Consider the following 21,136-nt stretch of genomic DNA (forward strand, 5'->3'; position numbering starts at 1 on the left):
TCATTTTTTTGTAATAGTGATTAAATCTTTATGACAAGCCTGATGGCAGAAGCTGAACTAAGTACTAAAAAGTTAAGTTAGGAATGAAGATTAACTTGGCTATTTTGCAGTAAATTGAAATTCATAATTTCAACAGGAATGAATGTAATCAAAAGTGGTCCTTTATTGAGACTATTTTCTGCTATTTTCTGCTCCTGTGTAATAAAATTTGGTAAATTAAAACTTTCATAGGTTTAACTTCTGAACCACAACTATTTTATTGTATTTAACTGCTTGACTGCTGGCAAATATACCAGGTACATACAGAAGTTCCATTGATTTCTGTTCAATGGCAATGGGACATAATGGCAAAGAAGCTGAAGCATGGAATCAGAAGTGACAGAAATGGACTGTGCCTAAAGATTTATTGTTTTGTTTGGTTAGTTTTGTAACAGAACAAAAACCAGCTGCTAACTGGGTGCCATTTATGAACAGTTGAGTAAGAATGGGAACTAGCTTCAGAATATAGGCTACTAAAATAAGAGGCTATATAAATAGTTCAATTTTTATTAAAATTTAAACAAATAATTCTTTATAAAAGAAAATATTCCCATCTCTCAACATCAGTATAGTGATCTGAATGGTAAATGTTGAGAGAAAAGATTTGATGTAGTGAAGTTCTGAAATCATATTGTACTTAAACTTATAGTCAAGGGGCAGCTGTTGCTTTTGTGATCCCTGTTGAGGTTAAATGGTGCCTTGTACCAGTGTGTTACCTGCTTTCTTGAAGGGAGAGACTTGGTTTGGTTTAGATTGCATTGGTACTTTTGAAACTTAACTCAGGGGTATTTTTCGTTTGACTGGTCTGATGCTGGTTACACAGTTTTCTTCTGTCATATGACTTCCCCAGTTCTACAGGGGCTAGAATCTTCACAAGATTAACTAGAAGTTAGCACACCAACTATGTAGCACATGCAAATGGTATTTGTACTGATTTGTTACTTTGCTCAATAATCTACTTTTCTGGAAGTTATTGCAACACTTCTAAAGCTACTTTTTTTTTTTTTTCAGTGAAAGGGGAAGAAAACCCCAACTCTAATCTGACATTTTACTTTATCCCAAAGCAATGAGTTAAAAAAAAATAATACCATGTAGCCATGTCTATTTCAGTTCTAAACGGCTACCTAAAATCTATCCTCTAGGTTGAAAAGTACAGATACTTTTAAGAGAAAATGCTTTATGCTCTGGGTTGTTTTTTTGGGAGGGTGTGGGTGTTGGTGGGGTGTTTTTAGATTTGATTTTCAGGTTTTTTTGGTACTTTTTTTTTTTTTTAATAAATAACTTCACTATTTTCCTCTTAACTTTCGTTTCTTTTTGTGGTGCCCAGGGTGACAGAATTGATGAAATTGCTACTTGCTATTTTTATTTGTAATAGTGATTTTTACATAATGCAGTGAACTTGAATGTTATGACTGTGTATGAGGCCTGTGGTGGATAGCTCTGTGAAAATACAGACACTAAGTGTGGCTATAAAATTGAGAAAGCAAAACTGTTATTTGAAATCCTTCTCTTTAAAGGAGGATCTTCTACGTCTAAAGAAGCAGATGAGAGTGTTCTGTCAAATCTGTCAACACTACCTGACCAATGTAAACACTGCTGTTAAGGAACAGGTTAGTGGTGGTTGTTTATCCTTGTAGTCTTCTAATATTACACTTTTAAAGCAATGGAAAAGTTTGTCTTGCTAATATTTTTAGCGCTTATGTGGGAATGTGTTATGTCTTGAATGTTTAGGCCGAATGCCCTTTGAGTCTGAATACATACCCTACTTGTACACCTGCTGTCCTTTAGGTAATTTAGGTAGGATTTCAGAATCAATTTAAACTTGAATCTTTCTAGTAATTTTAGGCAGCATAAACTTTTATTCAGAGGGGTTTTTTGTTTGTTTCTTTAAACAATGACTGGTCAGACACACTGTGTAAGCCCTCTGGTTTGTAAGGTAGGTGAGAGTTTCATTTCAAAGCTCTTGCTTACCATGTGGTCATGACATACACCTCCAAAGGAGCTGACTGTGGATTCGTAGGCTCAGAGCTGGAAGAGCTAGAGACAGCTATTTAAAGTTATTTTTTAGTTCTGTCTTTGAATGCTTTTGTGTTCCCACGTTTGTACTATGAGATATATATATATGTGCCCATCCACTCAAGACTTGTGAAAAAAACTTTCCTCCTCTTGCTGTAAACCTGTGGGGACATACAGGGGGCACCTTCTCTCTCTGTTCCCCTTCACCATGGTGCTGTGTACACAAAATACTTCTCAGTTCTTCAAAGTTCTGGGGTTTTGGGGATCTCTGAATCAAGAGGAAAAAAAAAAAAGTACTTAACATGAGTGTGTGTGTTTATACATGCACACATATACACTGTAACCTAGGGATTTTATTGTTGGGAAGTGGTATTTGGTTTTTTGTGGTCACCCTTAGGTGTACTCACATACTGGTCAATCGTTAATAGTATTGCTTAGAGATATTTGGAGACTATTCTAGCAAATGCTTGGATGCCTCAACAGTGAGGATGCTCCTGCTCAGAAAAGATGCCAGCAGTTTTCATTTTACCAGTTTTACAGTCAGTCCCGCATAGTTGTCCTTTGTTGGGGAGAGTTTTAGCTGGAACGAAGTTCTTGGATATTTCAGACATAAAATACGTAGGTATTTAGTCCATGCAATTAGTGCCTGACATTTCAGGCAGGAGACAAAACTCCTGGCTTTTTGAAGAAAAAAGCAGATGTGAATGTTTTGGGTGTTGGTTTTTATTTTTACTCCATTTCAAGAAGAATTGAGACATCATCTTGGGAGATACTCGTCTTGAGTTCTGAGGGCAGCAAGGTTAAAGGAAAAGGTTAAACTGCAGAGGCTGAGTCTCTTCTAGTCTGTAGTCAAATGGTTCTCTAGCCAGGACACCCCCAGGAGTTTCAGGTTCCAGTGAAGAGAACAGGTTACCGATAGGAAGATTAATTCTAAGTAAATGCCTTTAATAACCTTTAGAATGCTAAAATGAAAAAAAGAAACTATGTCTCTGGTGGAAAAACCAAACTATCTTCTCAGTATACTTTTTAATTAAACAAATAGAAAGCCGGGAGCCTTTTTGCTGCTAAAAGCAATAACAACCTGGTTGAGCTTGAAGTTGAAAATCCAGTCCACTGAGTCACACGACTGCAGCTTTTGTGAAACTCTTGCTATAACAAGAATATTTCTGGAACCGAATAGGCACGTTCTATGTCGGAGAGCTCTCCAGTGTCAAAATCACAAGGTGTAGAGTGTGAAAGTGCGAGTAACGAAAATTACTGAAGCTCTCTTTAAAAGGCTGTGTAACTGATTCAGGTGAACGCTCTAGAAACCAGTACTGCCACAGTCACATAGGGTACAGGAGCCACGGTAGCTTCCCTTCCCCAATATCTCATGAAAGGGCACGAGGCACTTAAGAGAAGCGTATGTATTTTTGCGACCAGGGAACTACTGATACTTGCTTCGAGGAGTTAGAGGACAGGTCTGTTCATTAAAATGGAAGTACTTAAGAGATGAGAGTCAGAGGTCCAGCACTAAGCAGTGTGTTGCCTTGGTCTGTGTCAATCTAGGTACTGATACATTCGAACTTTCCAGGGACGTATAGTACAGATATTTAAATCTGATGTCAGATGTACAAGTTAGCCAGCAAAATGAAAAGGTGGTTGCCTTTTTGGAAGCAAGACGTGCTTTAGGATTTAAAGAAATTGAATGATCTCAACTGTTAGATGTTTTATGAGTGTGATTGGAACAATTAAAAAAAAAAGAAAGAATAAGGGAGACTATACTATGGTCGATGTCCACACAGTTCTCTAGTGACCTAATGTAGTATCTGCTAGGCAGAATTTGGGAATTTCAGGTTTCTCATGTTTTAATCTCACAATGTCTTGATATTTAGTTGGCCTCATCTGTGCAGTGTTTTTGTTTGGAGACCCGGTTTTCATACAGCAACCTCCTGTAAAAAACTGTGTGCATTTCGACTTCCGCTTGGCCTGTGTGGTTGGTTAGGACTTAAGTGGCTTGTGTACGCCGTTGGGTATTTTGTTAAGTGAAAATACATTATTGTCAGTAAAATGTAGTTTCTAAGCAAGTATTTACTAAGGCTTCTTTTTAATAGGCTTTCACAATTCTGTGTGATGTGTTGATGATCTTCAGTCATCAGATTATGACAGGAGGACGTGACATGTTGGAGCCACTTGTTTACACTCCTGATTCTTCATTGCAATCTGAACTACTCAGTTTCATTTTAGATCATGTCTTCATTGATCAGGATGATGATAATAATAGTGCAGGTTTGTACAAAACTTACGTTTCCTTTATATTATATGCCTTCTAACTAATATATTTGTTTGCCTATGCTTTTTTTGTGGTTTGTGTTTTTCTTCTTTTTCCTTCTTTTTTGGCATTGAGAGGTGTGCATGGGCACAGAGATAGGTTTGTCTTTTAAACATCAGCAGCTGATTAAAGCATTTCAAGTTTTAGGGACATGTAGGATAATCGTGGTAAAGGTTGAGTTTAATAGGCACAAATATGTCTCCGTATCAGGAAAAGAGACTTTGTCAGTAGTCAATGAAGTGCACTGCTGTCAAAATTAAGATTTAATTTTCTGAATCCTGACCATTAGCCCACATCACTTCATATATAATGCTTAAGTATGATGTATTTAAACCTGACAGTTTTTGTGTTCTGAACTCTTTCTAGATGGACAGCAGGATGATGAAGCTAGCAAAATTGAAGCATTGCACAAGAGAAGAAATCTCCTTGCAGCTTTCTGTAAACTCATTGTATATACTGTGGTGGAAATGAATACAGCTGCAGATATTTTCAAGCAATATATGAAGGTAAATCTGAAGCCTAGTACTGATACTTCATAAGACTACTAGAATACAGTAGCTCTGGATTTTTTAATTATTACGTATTTTTCACCTTGCAAGATAACTGAGTCAAAACGTGAAGAATTCAGAACTCCAGCATTAATAGTTTGTAGACCTTTAAAAGTTCTTTTTCTGTAAGAAGGGGAAAAATGACTGAGATTAGTTTCACAGTTCCAGTGTGTGTGTAGCAGGGAAGGGGGAAGGAAACCTGCTAATTGCTTTTACTGTGGTTTTAATAGTTGTATTTTGTTATCCTGATCAGTGGTGTATTTTTAATTCAGTTACTAGTTTAGCTGGCCTTTTGAGAATCTTCCCAAGAGATCAACTCAGTGAGGCTAGGCATCACGAAGTAATTTCAGCTTAAACTTTGTAGATGAGAAAAGAAAAAAAGTTTTGTGAGCTTCACCCACTGTCTGCTCCCCCACCCCCAAAAAATAAAAAAGTGGTCTTCATATCTGTTTCTATCTTATTTAAATACAAAAAAACCCTTCTTGGCTCCTAAGATTCCCAGCTGCACGATAATATGAGTTCTCATTTTGTAAACTTGAAAAAGCTTTGCTCCTTGGTGATTACCTTAAAAAATGTAAAATTTGGGCATCCTGCTTTTGTCTGTCTCAGTGCCCTATATGTATTCTGAATCTACAGATAAGTAATTGGGTCTTCATTGAACCTGAAATACTTAAAGAGCTGAACAGGCAACTGTCTTCATTGGATAAATTATAGCTATGAAGCCATCCATAAGTGCTTCTTTTCAGCAGAGAGAATAGAAGACTCCTCACCAGAGTTCTAGGAGTTACTAGAAAGATTTTATTCTAATCTTGTACCCTGAAGGGGTGAACAAAAAGAAATGGATATCCACTTTCTGATTCGAGGTTTTATTATTATTTTGGAGGTGGTTTAGGATGTCATTTTGGTGATGTAATCATGAACATGTTAGGTTTCTTCCTGTTCATTTTTTTTTTTTTAAATCGCAAAGCCTGGATGTTGTTTTCTGAAGAATTCAGTAGTTGTAGTGTTTTCAACTTAAATGGGAAGTTAACCTTTTTTTTTATTTTTCCTAGTATTACAATGACTATGGTGATATTATTAAAGAAACTATGAGTAAAACAAGACAAATAGACAAAATCCAGTGTGCTAAAACACTTATTCTTAGCTTGCAGCAGGTAAGAATGATTTACAATATTTTTATGCATGAAATTCCATACCGTAGATCACGTCCTGTTGTTTAATAGCTAGTGTGAGGTATTAATGAAGAAATTTTTATGGAAGGTAGGAATAAATTAAAACACGTTTTCTGGAACTATTTGAAAAACTGCCAGAAGTCTTCCTATACTTACCAGATATTGTGCTACAAAAAGTGTTACGTGAGAGGCGGATAAATACAAAATGAATTTAATTCTGTGGTACCTTCTTAACTCTAAAACAATAGTTTGAGTCACGTATTCAGAAACTTGTGAAACTTCTAGTTTACTTACTCATGAACCTATAAACAAGGGAAAACCTGCCTGTGGTGAGGTTTTGTGTTTTAATTTGTGTTTTGTTTTGAGTTTTTTTAGTTATTGTTGTTGTGGGGTGGGTTTTTTTCCTTCTTTTTTTAACTATTCTGAGAAGTAATGGGAAGTTTTAGTAATTCAGTATTTCTTAATGTTTGGTAGGGGCTTCACCCATCTTTGAAATTAAAACATGATTTAATGCTCTCTTCAGTAAATGAGCTTGTTTGTGTGGAGACCTGATGAATTCAGTCGAGGTCAGAGTCGGATTCATCTGCTCACATGAACCATCTGCATGAATCTTATTTACAGGATGAGAACAATAAAACCATATCTCTGCAAACTGCTGTAATCCAACGTAGATCTCTGCTAGTGTTGAAGGGAAAAACGTACCCCGATTTGTCCTCTCTCTCCCCACTCTTTTTTGTCAGTACTAGAGGTCATAGAGCCACATTGCAGATACAGATGTAGATATTGATCCTGGTTGAGAACTAACCAGGAGAAGTCCTTAATGAAGCCCCTATGCTGGCTTAACTGTGTGGATATTGCCAATGAAAGGGAGAATGAGCCTTTCCTTTTGATAGGAGCATGACTTGATAGTAGCTGGTGGAACTGCAACATAAAATATGCAACTAAATACTAGAGTTCCCCTACAGTTTTTGCTGACTTTTCACCAAAGTTCACAAATTTTTGTGATGTTGGGTAAATGCTATCCTTGTTAGTCTGTTCTGTCTCATGAATAATCAGCCCCTTATGTTTTAAAGGGCAGACAGAGGAAGTGAATGTAGTAAGTACAAGTACGCACGTAATAGGGAGGCAGTTCCAGAATCCTAATATGACAATAAGAATAGTAACATGAGGAAACCCAAGTATTAGAAAACAAACAAATGGAAAAACCCCACATGTAAAGATAAACATGTAACTAGCATTTTTTCCAGGAGAACTCCTTAAAAAAAAGAAACCAACCAGAGAAGAAATATTAGAAGTGATAGTGAATAAAGGGAATAACTAAGTTGCAGTGAGCTACACCAACATAAAAGTATGTTGCTATGGGCCAAAACGTATTTATAAATGAAAAGTTAATGTTCATAGCCTTAGTAAGTCCGATTTTGGTTTATTCTGTGTTATACGAGAAAGGGAAGGGTGAGTGTTAGACAAAAGTAGAAAATTGTAGAAAAATATTGACTGTTGAAGAGAACTGCAGTCAAATTCAGTAGGATGAGAAAAGGATTGAGCAAATGAAAAGACTGTAAAGTTCAGAGTCTTTAGCTTTGCCCGCTGAATTCATATTGATCAATGTTTAAAAGTTTGATCCTCAATGGCAAAGTTTCTGGTGTCTTTGGCAACTTCAGGCAAATCTGAAGACGTTTCGATTTTAGAATTTCTTCACTGTACTTGTATTTTGAAAAGATAAAAAAATATGAATTAAAAGTTACTAGTTTGACAAACTGTAATAGTAAAGACTGGGTGAGAATTTAACCCACTTATTTCTTATCTGTTAGCTTATGGGTCAGGGAATCGTACTAATTTTTAGTATTCTTAACTCCAGAACACCTTGTTTAGGGAACTGCTGAAATCTGTCATTCAGCACATTTACGGTTTTACGCGTGCTTGGACAGCTGCATTTCAAGGATTAACTCTGAAGTGCAGGCTTTCCTAAACCTCCATGTTTGTCTTTTGGGGTTGTTGAATTATAAAAAAAAGAAACAAACTACTGTAAACCCTTTTTTTACTGAAACTTAGGTCTTTGTTGATTGGTCCAAGGTTTGGCATAATCTTTTAATAAATGAAAATCTCCCTTTTCCTTTCATACAGCTTTTCAATGAAATGATTCAAGAAAATGGTTATAATTTTGACCGATCATCACCGACATTCAGTGGCATAAAGGAACTTGCTCGACGTTTTGCTCTAACGTTTGGACTGGATCAGTTGAAAACAAGAGAAGCTATTGCCATGTTACACAAGTAATTGTGTGCTTTGTCTTGCTTCCCTTTTTGTAAACACTTCTTGACTAATCTTTTCAGTCTTTCAAAATCAGCTTGTTAATACAAAACGCATCAGCGCTAGAGATGATACAGCCTATTTATAAATTAGGAGATGACTGCAGTTTTGTCCCTGAATTAAGCCCAAATATTAAATAATGTTTGTGTTCTTCAGCATCGTTGTATAAGCCTGTAAATAATAGCAGTGTCGATGCTATAATGAAAAAATATTTTTAATGCTTTGTCTGTAGCAGTAAGAATTGTTCCACTTCATTGTCAGTAGTGGCCATCTTGGCCTTATGCAGAAAACTTGAAATGCAAGGTAGAAACATCATGACAGAAGGTGTGTCTAGATTCGAATTATGAATAGTGTTCACTTTTTTTTGCCAAAGTATGGAAACATCTCATTATTGCTTTCTTAACCTAGAGGAAAGGTGTTCAGGTTTGATAGCTCCCAGTACTTAGAACTTTTTCTTTAATTTGTGCTTTATGTGACTTAATTTTTAACTTTTTCTTAGGGATGGCATAGAATTTGCTTTTAAGGAGCCTAATCCACAAGGTGAGAGCCACCCACCATTAAATTTGGCGTTTCTTGATATTCTGAGTGAGTTCTCCTCCAAGCTTCTCAGACAAGACAAAAGAACAGTGTAAGTATTTTCTTAATATTCTTAATACTTGTAACGCTAACCATAAAAGACATGCAGCTGAATAAATACATATTGATGTTTATTGCATTCACCTAAAGTGGAATCTCGGGCACATCAAGATAATTTTACACTAATGCAGTCAAGTATAATCACAAAGGGTAAATCGTATTTATCCTTGTTATTTTATGGTGGATGAGCAGAAATCATATTCTGGATTTGCCGTTGTCAGGCCTTTTTGTTAACTACCTGAGGAGCATTGGATGTCTTCACGTGTTACCACCTTGTTATAGATATTTTACATCTTTGTAATTATTTTTTCTATTTAAAGGTATGTTTACTTGGAGAAGTTTATGACCTTTCAGATGTCTCTACGAAGAGAAGATGTGTGGCTTCCTCTCATGTCCTACAGAAACTCTTTATTAGCTGGTGGGGATGATGATACTATGTCTGTGATTAGTGGAATTAGTAGTCGAGGATCTACAGTAAGAAATAAGAAGACAAAGCCAGCAACAGGGAAACGGAAAGTACCTGAAGGTAGAACTTTTCTCATCTTAAAATTTACTAGATACTTGTATAAACTACGCATGTCGATCCCTATTTGTTAGCTTGACTGAATTTGTATGCTTTAATGTATTTTTTAAAAACAAGGTAACTTCTGTGTATGTGTTAGTGGGAAGACTGTTCAGTTGAAGGGTCTGAATAACATAACACTGATTCACAACAGGAAATAAAGACACTATACTGCGTTAAGTCACAGAATATAAATGTTATAAATCCAGGCCTTTTGGGGCACACCTAAGACTTTGTGGCAAAAAGTACAGAAATTGATTCTCAATAAGCAGAAAGTTACATGCATTGAAGTCCCGTTCAAACATTCAATTTTAGACGAGTTTGAAAAAAATGTACGCATGTCCTCTGTTTCCTTCCAGCCGAAGAAAGCAGCAGTAGTGACAGTATGTGGCTGAACAGAGAGCAGACAATGCACACGCCGGTCATGATGCAGACACCTCAGCTTACTTCCACAATAATGAGGGAGCCCAAGAGATTGCGACCTGAAGAAAGTTACATGGGTGTCTATCCTATGCAGCCTGAACACCACCAAGCTCCACTCGATTACAAGTACGTAGATGAGTAGGTCTGCTTTGTGTTAGTGTTCATACACAAAACCAGTTCATGTTTAAAATAGAATAATGGTCTTTTTAAGCACGCAAGTAACGTGGATGTTGGCTCAAAGGCAACAGGAAGAAGCCGCGCGACAACAGCAGGAGAGGGCACAGATGAACTACGTCAAGCTGAGAACCAACTTGCAACACGCGATGTGAGTGAGAGTGAAACGTTCTCTTCAGTGGTTTGGGGAGGGAGGTTTCATTACATGCAGCGTTACTCTTGTGTCTTTCAAGAGGGATACATGTTCTAGTTCTGGAGTAGTGTTTTTCCGTGTCTTAAAACTTTAAGTTGCCTTAGAAAAGCAGTGGTAAAAGTGCATGGTGTGATGCATTTAGCAGAGTAGGTCTGTTTGAATTCTTGCTTATTTTTGAGCTTAAATTCCAGGAAATTAAACAGTAGTGAGCTCTGTAATAAGGCCAACTGGTTGTTGAACTGAATGCTGTCTGTGGCAGACACATATAATCAATGCAACACGTGAAACAACATCTTTATATATGTTCCCCTCTTCAGAATCATTTTTAGACATAGAACATTAAAAATGGGTTTTAAAATACGTGTTCAATGTGTGAAGCAGAAAGTTTCTGCTCAGTTTAATTCTACTGTTTCTCCTTTGACTTCTGTGTTGTAAACTTAGAGTTCAGCTGCTTTTTTATTTAAAAAAGGTATTCCTTTTGAAAAAACTGCTGTCTTCAGCATTTCTGTGATTGATACGGATTTTTCTGACCTAAACTGACACCAAAGTTGAGGAATGCTGTAGTACCAGTTTTTGTAGAACTTTTCAACCCAAGCACACAGTAAAGTCCTCATGTTGTGAACAAATATGAAGGCAGTGTAATGTTTTTAAATGATTGCTGTCCTTCAGAGGTGATACGTTCTTACTGTAGTGTCGTGTACTTCATTGATTCATCACACGTGCATTTTGACATGCACGCCAATGAAATTATGTTCCAGAGCTGGTTTAGCTGAGGAGCGAAAAACTAGTTTTAGAATTGCTTTGCTTTAATGAAGACTGTCTGGTTCTACAGAAGAAAAGTACAAGTTGTAAACTAAAACCATGGACATATATATATTGAGGAGCTTTACATCTTTCCCCCTGCTTCTTTTTTATTCTTTAATACCAGTACTTCATGTAATGTAGTTTCTGTGAGTTTTTGTGTTTTGTTTTTTTTTTTTCCCAAATACAGTGATGCCAATTAGTATAATTAGAATGACTCCTTTTCTCATAAGGTCTGATGTTGAATGTAGAAGTTGCAAGGAAAGAGAATGAAGGACTGTTAGGGAATGTCTGTCTGAAAATGGGTTTATGCATCCCCTTTTTTCGCAGTAATGTTTCTCCTTGCCTTGTCATAGGGCAGGAACAATTTTTCTTTAGATGGCAAAGCTTTAGTTCTTTCTCACTTGAGCATAAATACTTGCAAGGAAATCTCTGAATTAGGTGTGGGTTTGATCTGCTTATCAATTCCCACTGCCTCTCAGAATACCTGTTTAGAGATGTACCATAAGGTTCCGTAAGTTAGTTGTTCTCACTCTTAGTATCTTATAGCTGATTAAATACTGGCTTTCTTTAATAGTAGTTGTGCATTTATTTAATTACTTGATTCCTGTCTAATGGAATTATCGTTTGTCGACAGTTTCTCACTGAATATTAGCTTTTTAAATATTCAGATAAAACTTAACTTGATTTAGTACTAAACAGTATGCTTTTACTTTTCATTTCAGTCGACGTGGCACAAGTCTAATGGAAGATGATGAAGAGCCAATTGTTGAAGATGTGATGATGTCATCAGAAGGGCGGATTGAAGATCTCAATGAAGGCATGGATTTTGACACCATGGACATCGACCTAGTAAGAAACTTACTTGTCTTTTAAGCTGATTTTGGATTTGTATTTCTGTTTTAAAGTAGGATATTTGAATCAAATTTTCCTTATGGAAAATTTTTGATCCTTTCCTTTTAGATCTCTGCATTCTTAAAATGGCTGTGCCACTGTCTGTGTACAAGGGCCATCTATTCATCCTGCCATACAAAAAGCAAGAATGCTTATTGTAATAGATGTTCATCTCTCACATTATTATCCCCTGTAAATTCTTACCCCTTAAGAGTTCAGCTTCATTTATTAGAGTTTAAAAACTGTATTTTTTTCTAAAATTTCAGTTAACATGTTTTATTTGCTTGCTTTCTAAAGCCACCATCAAAGAACAGGAGAGAAAGAACGGAACTAAAACCAGATTTCTTTGACCCCGCTTCAATCATGGATGAATCGGTAGGTTAATTTACGTAAGAGGAAATAATGTAAGATCAGTCTTAAGGTTACAATACTCTCTTACTCCAAATTTTAGATGGAAAGAATGCAATCTTTAGGTTGTCTTCGTTAGCTTATTCTGGCAGACTGGTACAGTCAGTGAAATATTTTATGCTGTAATTCAGCTTCATAAATTCTAAGGTAGTCAATGTTCTTTGCAAGTTTATAGGATTTTTGTTCTTAATACTTTATATGTAGCTATGTAAAAATCAAAAGCCTTTGAATCTGAGAAGAAAACGCATCTGGTATGGAAAAGGCCATTGCAGAGATTGATAGCAAAGAGCTTTAAAAAATAAAAAAATTGTGTATACACAATAATAAAGACAAGTTTCCTGTTGTGATGAGCTTAGTTGAGTGACTCTGATGTCATTACCAATTGTCAGCATTGGATGATTTGTGGGGTTTTTTCGATTCTTTTTTAAATTGGCATATTTACTTTTGTGCGTAAGTAAGATAATAGAGAAAATAGGTAATAGAGATAATACAGATTATCTGTTTATAGAGATGAGAGGTATTTTTTCTTTCCGTATAAAGTTTTAGGTCCAAAACATCCGAAGTCTGTAGTTTCTGCTTGCAGTTGCCCTTTTTTCCGACTTGATAAATCTGCAGTCTCTATTCTCTTTTAAAAATCTGCATGAGGGATTCCTTCTGTCTTGAACCACTTGTAATGTATGCAGCCATTTTTGACCTTGTGTAGCTGGTACAAAATTACACTGGAAATAACAAGCTGCAGCAAGCCAGCAGAGGACAGTACAACAAGGCTTCCTGGGCATCTTGGACAGCTTGGTGGAATTTGGAAGACGGTTATGTATTTTTTACAGTATTGTTGCAGCGTGAACCTGTTCTTGTCATGGGAGAAAGAAGTCTTAAATACTGTTTCAAATGCAAATCCATATATTTTGTACCAGTAGGCCTTTGCTTTAGTAGTAATGGATCAGATTAGGTTGTGCATCTAGTTGTTGTATGTTCTGTTCTCAAAGTAACACCAAGAAAAATATATCATCTGTTTTCTGACGTTCTGTTTTAAAATAGTTCTTCCCTTCCCCTTCTTGATTTTTTTTGATTGATTGATCTGTGAAAAAACAGGCATTTTTATTCTGACAACGCTGAAAATTTGGTCTTCTACAGGTGCATTTCAGAAACCTTTCAGCTTTTCGATTTCTGAAACTAAGAATAGTTTTAATAGGTTTACTGTTACTTAGGTTTCTTTCCTATGACTTTATTTCCCATTCCTCACCCTCCACGAGCCCAGCATTTGCTGGGCATCCCTTCGCTGCAGTGTGGGAGTGTCACCACACGATGGCAGCTGGTGACAGTCACATTTCTCTGCAAGATTCCAAGCCAGTAGTGAGAAGAGCGGTGCGCTGGCCCGGCTCAGTGTGCCAGCGGGGCAGGCTGTGTGCTGGTCCTCCGCAAGGAGGGAGCAGCGGAGCGCAGGAATGAGTTGGTAGGGTCAAGGGAGCACCATCTAGCAAACCTTTCTCCCAAGCAGGACACAGCATGGGGGGTGATCCTGGAAGCAGGACTGCAGCAAAAACAGCTGCATCACAGAACTCAGCTGATTTTTTAGCATAAACCCCAGCTAAATGAATTAACTGCCTAAACGGTGAAAGCTCTGCTAATAGTTCAGGAGGCAACGGGAATCCATATTAAATCAGAGCCGAATTTATCAGGCAGTATTTTAAATGTAAAAAACTTCCAGTTTCATAAATGCAAAAAACCTTCTCTGAATAAAGTTAATTTGCGTTATTCATGTAATTTATTTCAGAGGTCCATTATTCTTGAGTTGTTGCACTGGTTTGTAATAGACCTAGACATAGTAAAGTTGTTTAATTTATTCAGATGCACATAGTTTATGATCAAAATTTTAGGCTATCTTCTCATGTTTTGTTGTGTGTCCAGTTATTACTGGCACCAGAGGCAGTTGTGTCTTAGTGTGCTACGATGCATCTAAAGTGAATTTAACACCAAGAACAGTAAAAATCGATTTGTAAGCAGATAAATGTGAACAGCAGTGTTAAGGTTCAGGAAAACTAGGTCTTTCATTGCTCTTTCTGATTTTAAAAAGTCCTGTAAAAGCTAGGACAGTCACAAGATCTGGATATCCTGGGGTTTTTTTTTGTTGATTTTTTTTCTTTCTTTTTCTTTTTTTTTGGCACATCAGTGGTGATACCTGGTTTCATTGGCATAGGAAACTAAATAGCTTGCTCCCACATGGGAAGTGTAAACTGATTCTTCATTTCGGGAAAGCTTTTTCTTCACTTAATCACACAGTCTCCTGAAGGACAGTATTTTGATTTTACCTGATTATTGTTTGATTTTTCACTGTCTTCCTGACACAGTTGATACATTTAATAGGAAATACTAAGTTTGTGTCCTGGCTAGCTGCTGTGAGATGACCTGTTATTTTTATGAGCTCAGACAAAGCAGCAGCCAGTTTTGTCCCAGACTCAGTTGCTGGAAACTACACACTTGATTTCGGGTTTAAGGCCTATAGAACGCCATTGTCAAGGAAGCCTAAGTTAGGCAACTAAATAAAAATTACTTTGCAATTATTACCTAAAATAATTAAAGCACAGTCTTTATCACATTCCTACTGGATCTAGTTAATTTCAAATGTGGGAAAAATACTTTCTAATGACTGCGGTGCCCTTTTCATCTTATTACATAAATCAGAAGTGTGGTGAATCTGGTTTGGAAGCAAAATAAACTTATAATGCCTTAACATATCTTGAAGTGTCTTAATCTTAAATCATATACTAATTGCTTTGTTTTTTTGTTAAATGTGTAGTAGACTACAAATTGACACCATTTCTAACTTTTTTTTTAGGTTCTTGGGGTGTCAATGTTTTAATACCAGAGCAGCAAATAAATCAGTGGTGAAGTCATTTTCTAAGTGGAAGAGGAAGTTTTTCAATACAAAATTGTGGTAGATAAAGTGAAATTCTGAACAGATTTTTCTCTAAGGAGAATGACATGCTTTCAACATCAAGTGCATTGAAGGGGCAGTTTTGTTTGCCTGAAAAAAAAAAAGAAATGTAAAGGACAAGTAAACAATTTGAGGATAAGCTACACTTTTTGTTGGGAAAAAATAATCAATATTTTATTTATGTGCTATCAGTTTATTTCCGGATCATAAGAAGTATTCCCTCTGAGTTTAATCTAACAGTCTGAGAGGTGTTTGGTACAGATTTGAACCCCTCTCTATACACTTGCTGGCTATACTAAATAATGATGAGCTCTGCTGGATTGCTGTTTACATCCATGAACTGAAATAATAGATGGATTGGTTTTCTTACAGTGGTAGAACCAGAAGAGTGTCAGTATTTTAAATTAAATGCGAACTTCAGCAACAGAAGGTTTGTATTAATTAATCATGGAAAAAAATAACATAAAGCAGAATTTTAACAGCTTTTTAATCTAAAACATACCTTTATTCCAAAAGCTTCTTGCTAGCCTTCTCAGAAAGGTCCATAAACTACGAACTACCAGAAAGTAACAGATCTCAGTCATGCTTGCCCATTACCAACCCTGAAAGTTTGCTTGTCCTTTAAGAAAAATGTAATGTTGTGAAATTCCTTCCAGTAGTGCCACTGTATTTTGTCTCCAAATAAAAGAAGCTTATTGTAGTATGTTTGCAGAAAAATTCTAAACAAAAATTATACAGCTTATTAGAGTGTGGGAATAGGGATCTAAATTTTAAATAAAATTATATATATATATAAATTGGTGCTGATTTTATAATTGCGCAGTTTGTTTAGTTTTTTCTTACTTTTAAATTCCAACTTAAAATTATGAGGTTTCAGAAATATATTGAAAGTTTAACAATGTTTAAAAATAGAAGAGCATGAGAATTCATGCTTTAAAAATGATTTTTAAATTTGTATTTTATATTGTTTTATCTATCTGTCTTTGCAAGCAGTCTTCAGGTTAAAGATACTTCTAACAGGTTACAGTACATTTCCTCTGTATGTAAATTAGATTGGATAATAGAAATTCATAAACAACCCATAATATTCTTTGAAAGCTAAGCTTTAAACTCCATTTTGTGTCCATTCACAAATAAATTAAATTTGGTCTAAAACAGAAAGTGGATCTATGCCATTTTGACATCGACTCATTTTGCAAGGCTTAGGCAGCTAGACATCATTTTAAAGGAAATATTAACTTATATTACATATGTATATTTTTTGTCAGTTGTCTCTCAGTTCTTGAGGTATATTATTTTAATCATTCCATGCCTTAATATGCTTGCAATACAAGAATCTCCCCAAATGGGTGAATACAAAAAGGCTTCCTGTTTTTAGACTCAGAAATTAAACATTCGGCTGTGGTAGCCAAAAACCATAGGTTATCTAAAGGATCACGATAAAATATAATTATTTTACTAAGTCATGGGATAACAACAAACTCAAAACTAGATCTGCCTAACTCATTTTACATAAATAAATACTCTCATGTCTAAAAGTACTGCCTATATTGTTTTTCACACCACTGCATTTAATAGAACTGCTGAGAGGACTGTATATATGATTTTAAACTTAAGTTGATTTTTCTTACTCTTGAAGGAGTGTTTCTTTGTGAAAGCAGTTCTTACAGCTTTGTTTTCAACCAGCTAAAAATGTTTTATATATTTACCTTAACCTGTTGTCCTCCACATTCTATTGTCCTAATTGTACTGTTTTCTGATTTGTATTTATGTCTTGAGACAGTAACTTTTTGAATAAAAATAAACCTACAGTATGTTGTATGTTTGATCTTTTTAAATCGGGGTTAGGGGAGGACAGTGAAGAAAGGGGTATGAGTAATGCAAATGTTATGTTTATAGAAATCAAAATCTTTTTCCATGTCTTTTAAGTGTTTGTCTCAGAGTTGGGATAATGTATGGAAAACTGCACTGTTTTATATTTGTAATAAATTGTACAAGTTTTTAAAATGTGAATAAAGCACTAATTGGGTAATAATTTAAAGTAGAAAAGTTAATGCAATCATGATTGTTTTAAATATGCTTTAATTTGAGATAAACTTGTTAAAAGAATTAGTGTAAATACAGAGTGAGCTTTTCAAGGGGTTAGTACCTGCCAATAAAATTTTTAAAATTTGTATAGAACTTTTACATGCCAAGAAATCAATGCTTAATTATTTTTGTGTTACGTTTTTTAAAGGTGTCTCAATAGCCCTTCTGTTGGTTTCTTTTTCCTATTAACTTTTGTCTGACATTATTCAGAATGCTTTTGATTCAGACATTGGAGACTGTATATAGTCCAATCGAAATAACCACTATACGTGTATGCTACTTCCCATTTCTTACATTTATTATACACCTGCTGATAAACATTCTAAGCTTAATTGGCAAGACAGCCAGGAAACGAGGGAAGGACCCTAAACATCTCTTCCTCTCCCACTCTCCTCAACCACTGAGAAGCTCTGACTGTCTTGAAAACTCCTTAGTGTTACAAAGGAGTAATTTTAAAATCTTAGAGATAATACTTCTAATCCTTGCTAATGTAACTTTGGATGGTTTTTTTATTATTATTATTACAAATGTTCATTCCTGTCTCTAAATCCTGCTGTAAGTTCAATAGTCTTGTGGAAAATGGTTTTAGTAGGTTCTAAGTTTATAACACAAGAAAAATACCTTCACTATATGATGTAAAGTCTGTTCTGGTTATACCATTTTGGTACAGAAGTCTGTAAATGAAAGAAATTGGAGTTTTTGAAGAGATATGTGATAAAAATGTAGAAAACAACAAACGATCCAGAGAAAGTAAAGCCTGTCCTCTAGTTTCCCAAAGAGGCCACAGAGAAGATACTGACATAGAATGAAATTAAGAGGCATAGTCTTCACATATTCTGTAAAAAGTATTTCTTGATATTAAACAACCAAAGACGATATGTAAGAAGTTAGTGATTGCTGTTTTTTGTTTGTTTGTTTTTTCTTTGGATGGTGCGGTGCTGATTCCTGTAGCTTGTTAGAGCCAGGAAATCCCCATTTTCTCCAATTTCGGTATAACTAAATAATCGCCTCTTTAAATTTACTCCTCTCTTTTCCTGATAGTTTGCACATACACGTGTCCTAGTATGGGATTTCAGAGAACTTCCTGCCCATAAAAAGTCTACTAAGTTTTTTGAGATGCTTTGATTCATAATAGTATTTTGCTGCTTTTCAACCTATAGTTACCTTTGTGTTTTTTTTAAATAGCCTGAAGAATGTCATGGGCTTGTTCATTCTTTGAAGCATTTGTCGCAATTATCAATTCATGCTTCAGAATTCTTCTGATAACACATAGGTTTTTTAAAAAATATACTCATTCCTACTTAACTGCTGTAATTTAATTTTGTTTAATCAATTTATAATACTGGAATGCCTCTTACGCTATTCCCTTATTTTTCATAATCCTAAGAAAGATGAGATTGTTTAATTTGTGATATTTATTGGTATCCAAAAGGGATGATATCTTTGATGGAGGTGAGTGATGACACGTACTTGGAAAACAAGGTAATGTAGGACAATACTATTCTGTAATAATAATTCTATTTAAAAAGTGACAATTCAATATCAATTGTGCCTGTCCTTTTCCTCAGCTGTCTCTCTCTCCTGTATCTCTTCTTCATGTTGCTGAGCTTTCTTGAATGTACTTCTTTGATTAAATCTTAATTATTGTTTGTTTTTTTTTTTTTTAATTTTCTATAGATTCTCTAGTAAATGAGCCTTTGAACTGGAGGTTCAGTTGCTTTTTTTGATGTTTTTGTTGTTTGGGTTTTTTTTTTTCTGTAGCTACTGCCAGATTTTATAGTTGTAAATCATAGTGGCAGTGCAGTGGTAAGAAGCTGTAACTGTGCCCAAAAAAATGATCCAAAGCCTGTTAAAGCAGTTGGATGGATGGCTGACAGAAACTCGCTTGAAAACTTCCCCATTCTTCTAGAGTGTGTACAGTTCTTTGTAATAATGCTTCTCAAAGCTCATTGTGTAATTTCTGTTAAGCTTTTCCAAGCATTTTTTTTATTGGAAAAGGAAAGGAAAGCCCATCATATTTTGTCTATGTTAACTATTTTTGTCAAATCAAAAGCTGCAGTTACCAGTTTTAAGTGACATTTGTGTTCAGCTGGTAACAGCTTGAATTCTGTACTTTCAGAAAAGCTATTCTTTAAAAAAATAACACAGTAAGCTATAAATCAAAATAATAAAACCTCTAGAGGTCCTAGAACACTTCAGATTAGGAAGGAGATGTGAAGTTGGTAGTTACTTCATGAAAGCATTCAAGTAATAACAACAAGGTTTTGGAGAAATTGATTAATTAGATTGATGAAGACAGTTTCTTGTGTGTTGAGGTGGGTGGTGACAGGTCAGATCGATGCAAACAGCAGCAGTTCATTTAGAATTTGGGAGGTTGTGGACATACCTAGAATACTCTTTTGTCTAAGTTACCAATGTCACGTTTCTTACCATTCTTTAAGAGTGCCTTTGAGAAAGCTCCCCCTGCCCCTGGCTACTAACGCTGTTACGATTTATTTGTCAGAATTTTAGCAGGGGTGGTGTCCTCAGCCTTATTTTGCCCTGTCTGGACTGCTCGTTCAACACCGTTGACCTTAACCTAAACGTTTTTCCCGTGTACCTTTCCCTCAACATTACCTGTACCATCTGTCCGCAGGCATTGTGAGCCAGCGGGTTCCGTGGGAATCGGTAGGAACGCTCTGCTGTAGGCTGTGCAGTTCGTGGTGGGTTGGGGTTGGCCCAGCGCTACGGTACATGTGACAAGGCTTCATCTCAACCTCCTGATCTTGCGCTGCTCAGCCCGACTATTATCTGATGGAGCACTTCAGCCTTTGAGTGCTACGTTGGCAGCTCCACGTGAAACCTCCTGTTCACCGCACCATGCGGCCGTTCCAGGAAGCGTCGCCATTCGCTGTTGCTGTGTCAATAGCAGTTAAACCACAGTTCTGGAGTGACGTACGTGCAGATCTCTCGTTATTTGAACACACTCTTTTTCACAGGTTTATATTCTGTTTTGCCTTTTTTTTTTCTTTTTAGACTGCTGAGCTCCACCAAAAGCAGAAAAGCAAACCACATCCACTTGTTTTTCATATCGTGCACAAAAGCACTTAAAGACGTGGCGTATCTTATATTTAGCCTGCTCTTTGTGTTTTTCATCTTAAAATACTGAGCCATCTTTCACATAACAGTTCTTGCGTATCACCTGACAAAACCTGTCATTTCATTATTTCTGTTGCTGGCTTGTAATCTTTTACATCTTGAAAAGCAGATTTTTTGGGGGAGTTTTTTTAACTGAAGTCTTCTGTTAGAGGCAGGAATTGAAGTGCTCTGTGAAACCTAGCGTGGATTAGGGAAGTGGCTTTGTCAGTGAAAACACTATCTTGTCATTTCCATCCTTCGGAGGCACTGACGTTACGGTTTAAGGGCATATTGTGTAAGTGCGTGTAACTGGAGAAGCCTACAGATTTGGACTATCAGTAGTTTTCCTTGTTTAGGAACATTTGTGTGTTTTTTTTTTCTTGCTCGTATCAATAGCTTGTACTTGGTGAAAGCAGCTTGTTTGAAGTGCCACGAAGCAAAAAGGAACAGATGTTCTATTTAAAGTTGCGTTCATTACAAATTCTCTCCACTTCATCTTCCACTTCAGA

At 36.0% G+C, this 21,136-nt stretch overlaps 1 protein-coding gene across 6 annotated transcripts in view; it reads left to right on the forward strand.

Moving 5' to 3' along the window:
• The window catches only part of STAG2 (STAG2 cohesin complex component), an 82,548-nt gene extending 65,312 nt beyond the window's left edge, over positions 1–17,236 (forward strand). For 2 of the 6 annotated variants that reach the window (XM_086619816.1, XM_086619817.1), the window contains exons 23-34: positions 1,557–1,649; positions 4,149–4,323; positions 4,733–4,872; positions 5,967–6,068; positions 8,211–8,359; positions 8,896–9,024; positions 9,353–9,558; positions 9,954–10,143; positions 10,229–10,342; positions 11,911–12,037; positions 12,377–12,454; positions 13,191–15,316. In XM_086619816.1, the coding sequence (XP_086475942.1) occupies positions 1,557–1,649; positions 4,149–4,323; positions 4,733–4,872; positions 5,967–6,068; positions 8,211–8,359; positions 8,896–9,024; positions 9,353–9,558; positions 9,954–10,143; positions 10,229–10,342; positions 11,911–12,037; positions 12,377–12,454; positions 13,191–13,436 (1,749 nt within the window). In that variant the 3' untranslated portion in view covers positions 13,437–15,316. The other 4 variants (XM_086619819.1, XM_086619821.1, XM_086619818.1 and 1 more) reach the window with 4 other exon arrangements.
• The last annotated feature ends 3,900 nt before the right edge of the window (positions 17,237–21,136 follow it).

Source organism: Tauraco erythrolophus, chromosome 13, assembly GCF_009769465.1.
Source record: "Tauraco erythrolophus isolate bTauEry1 chromosome 13, bTauEry1.pri, whole genome shotgun sequence".
In the NCBI taxonomy this organism is placed as follows: Eukaryota; Metazoa; Chordata; class Aves; order Musophagiformes; family Musophagidae; genus Tauraco; species Tauraco erythrolophus.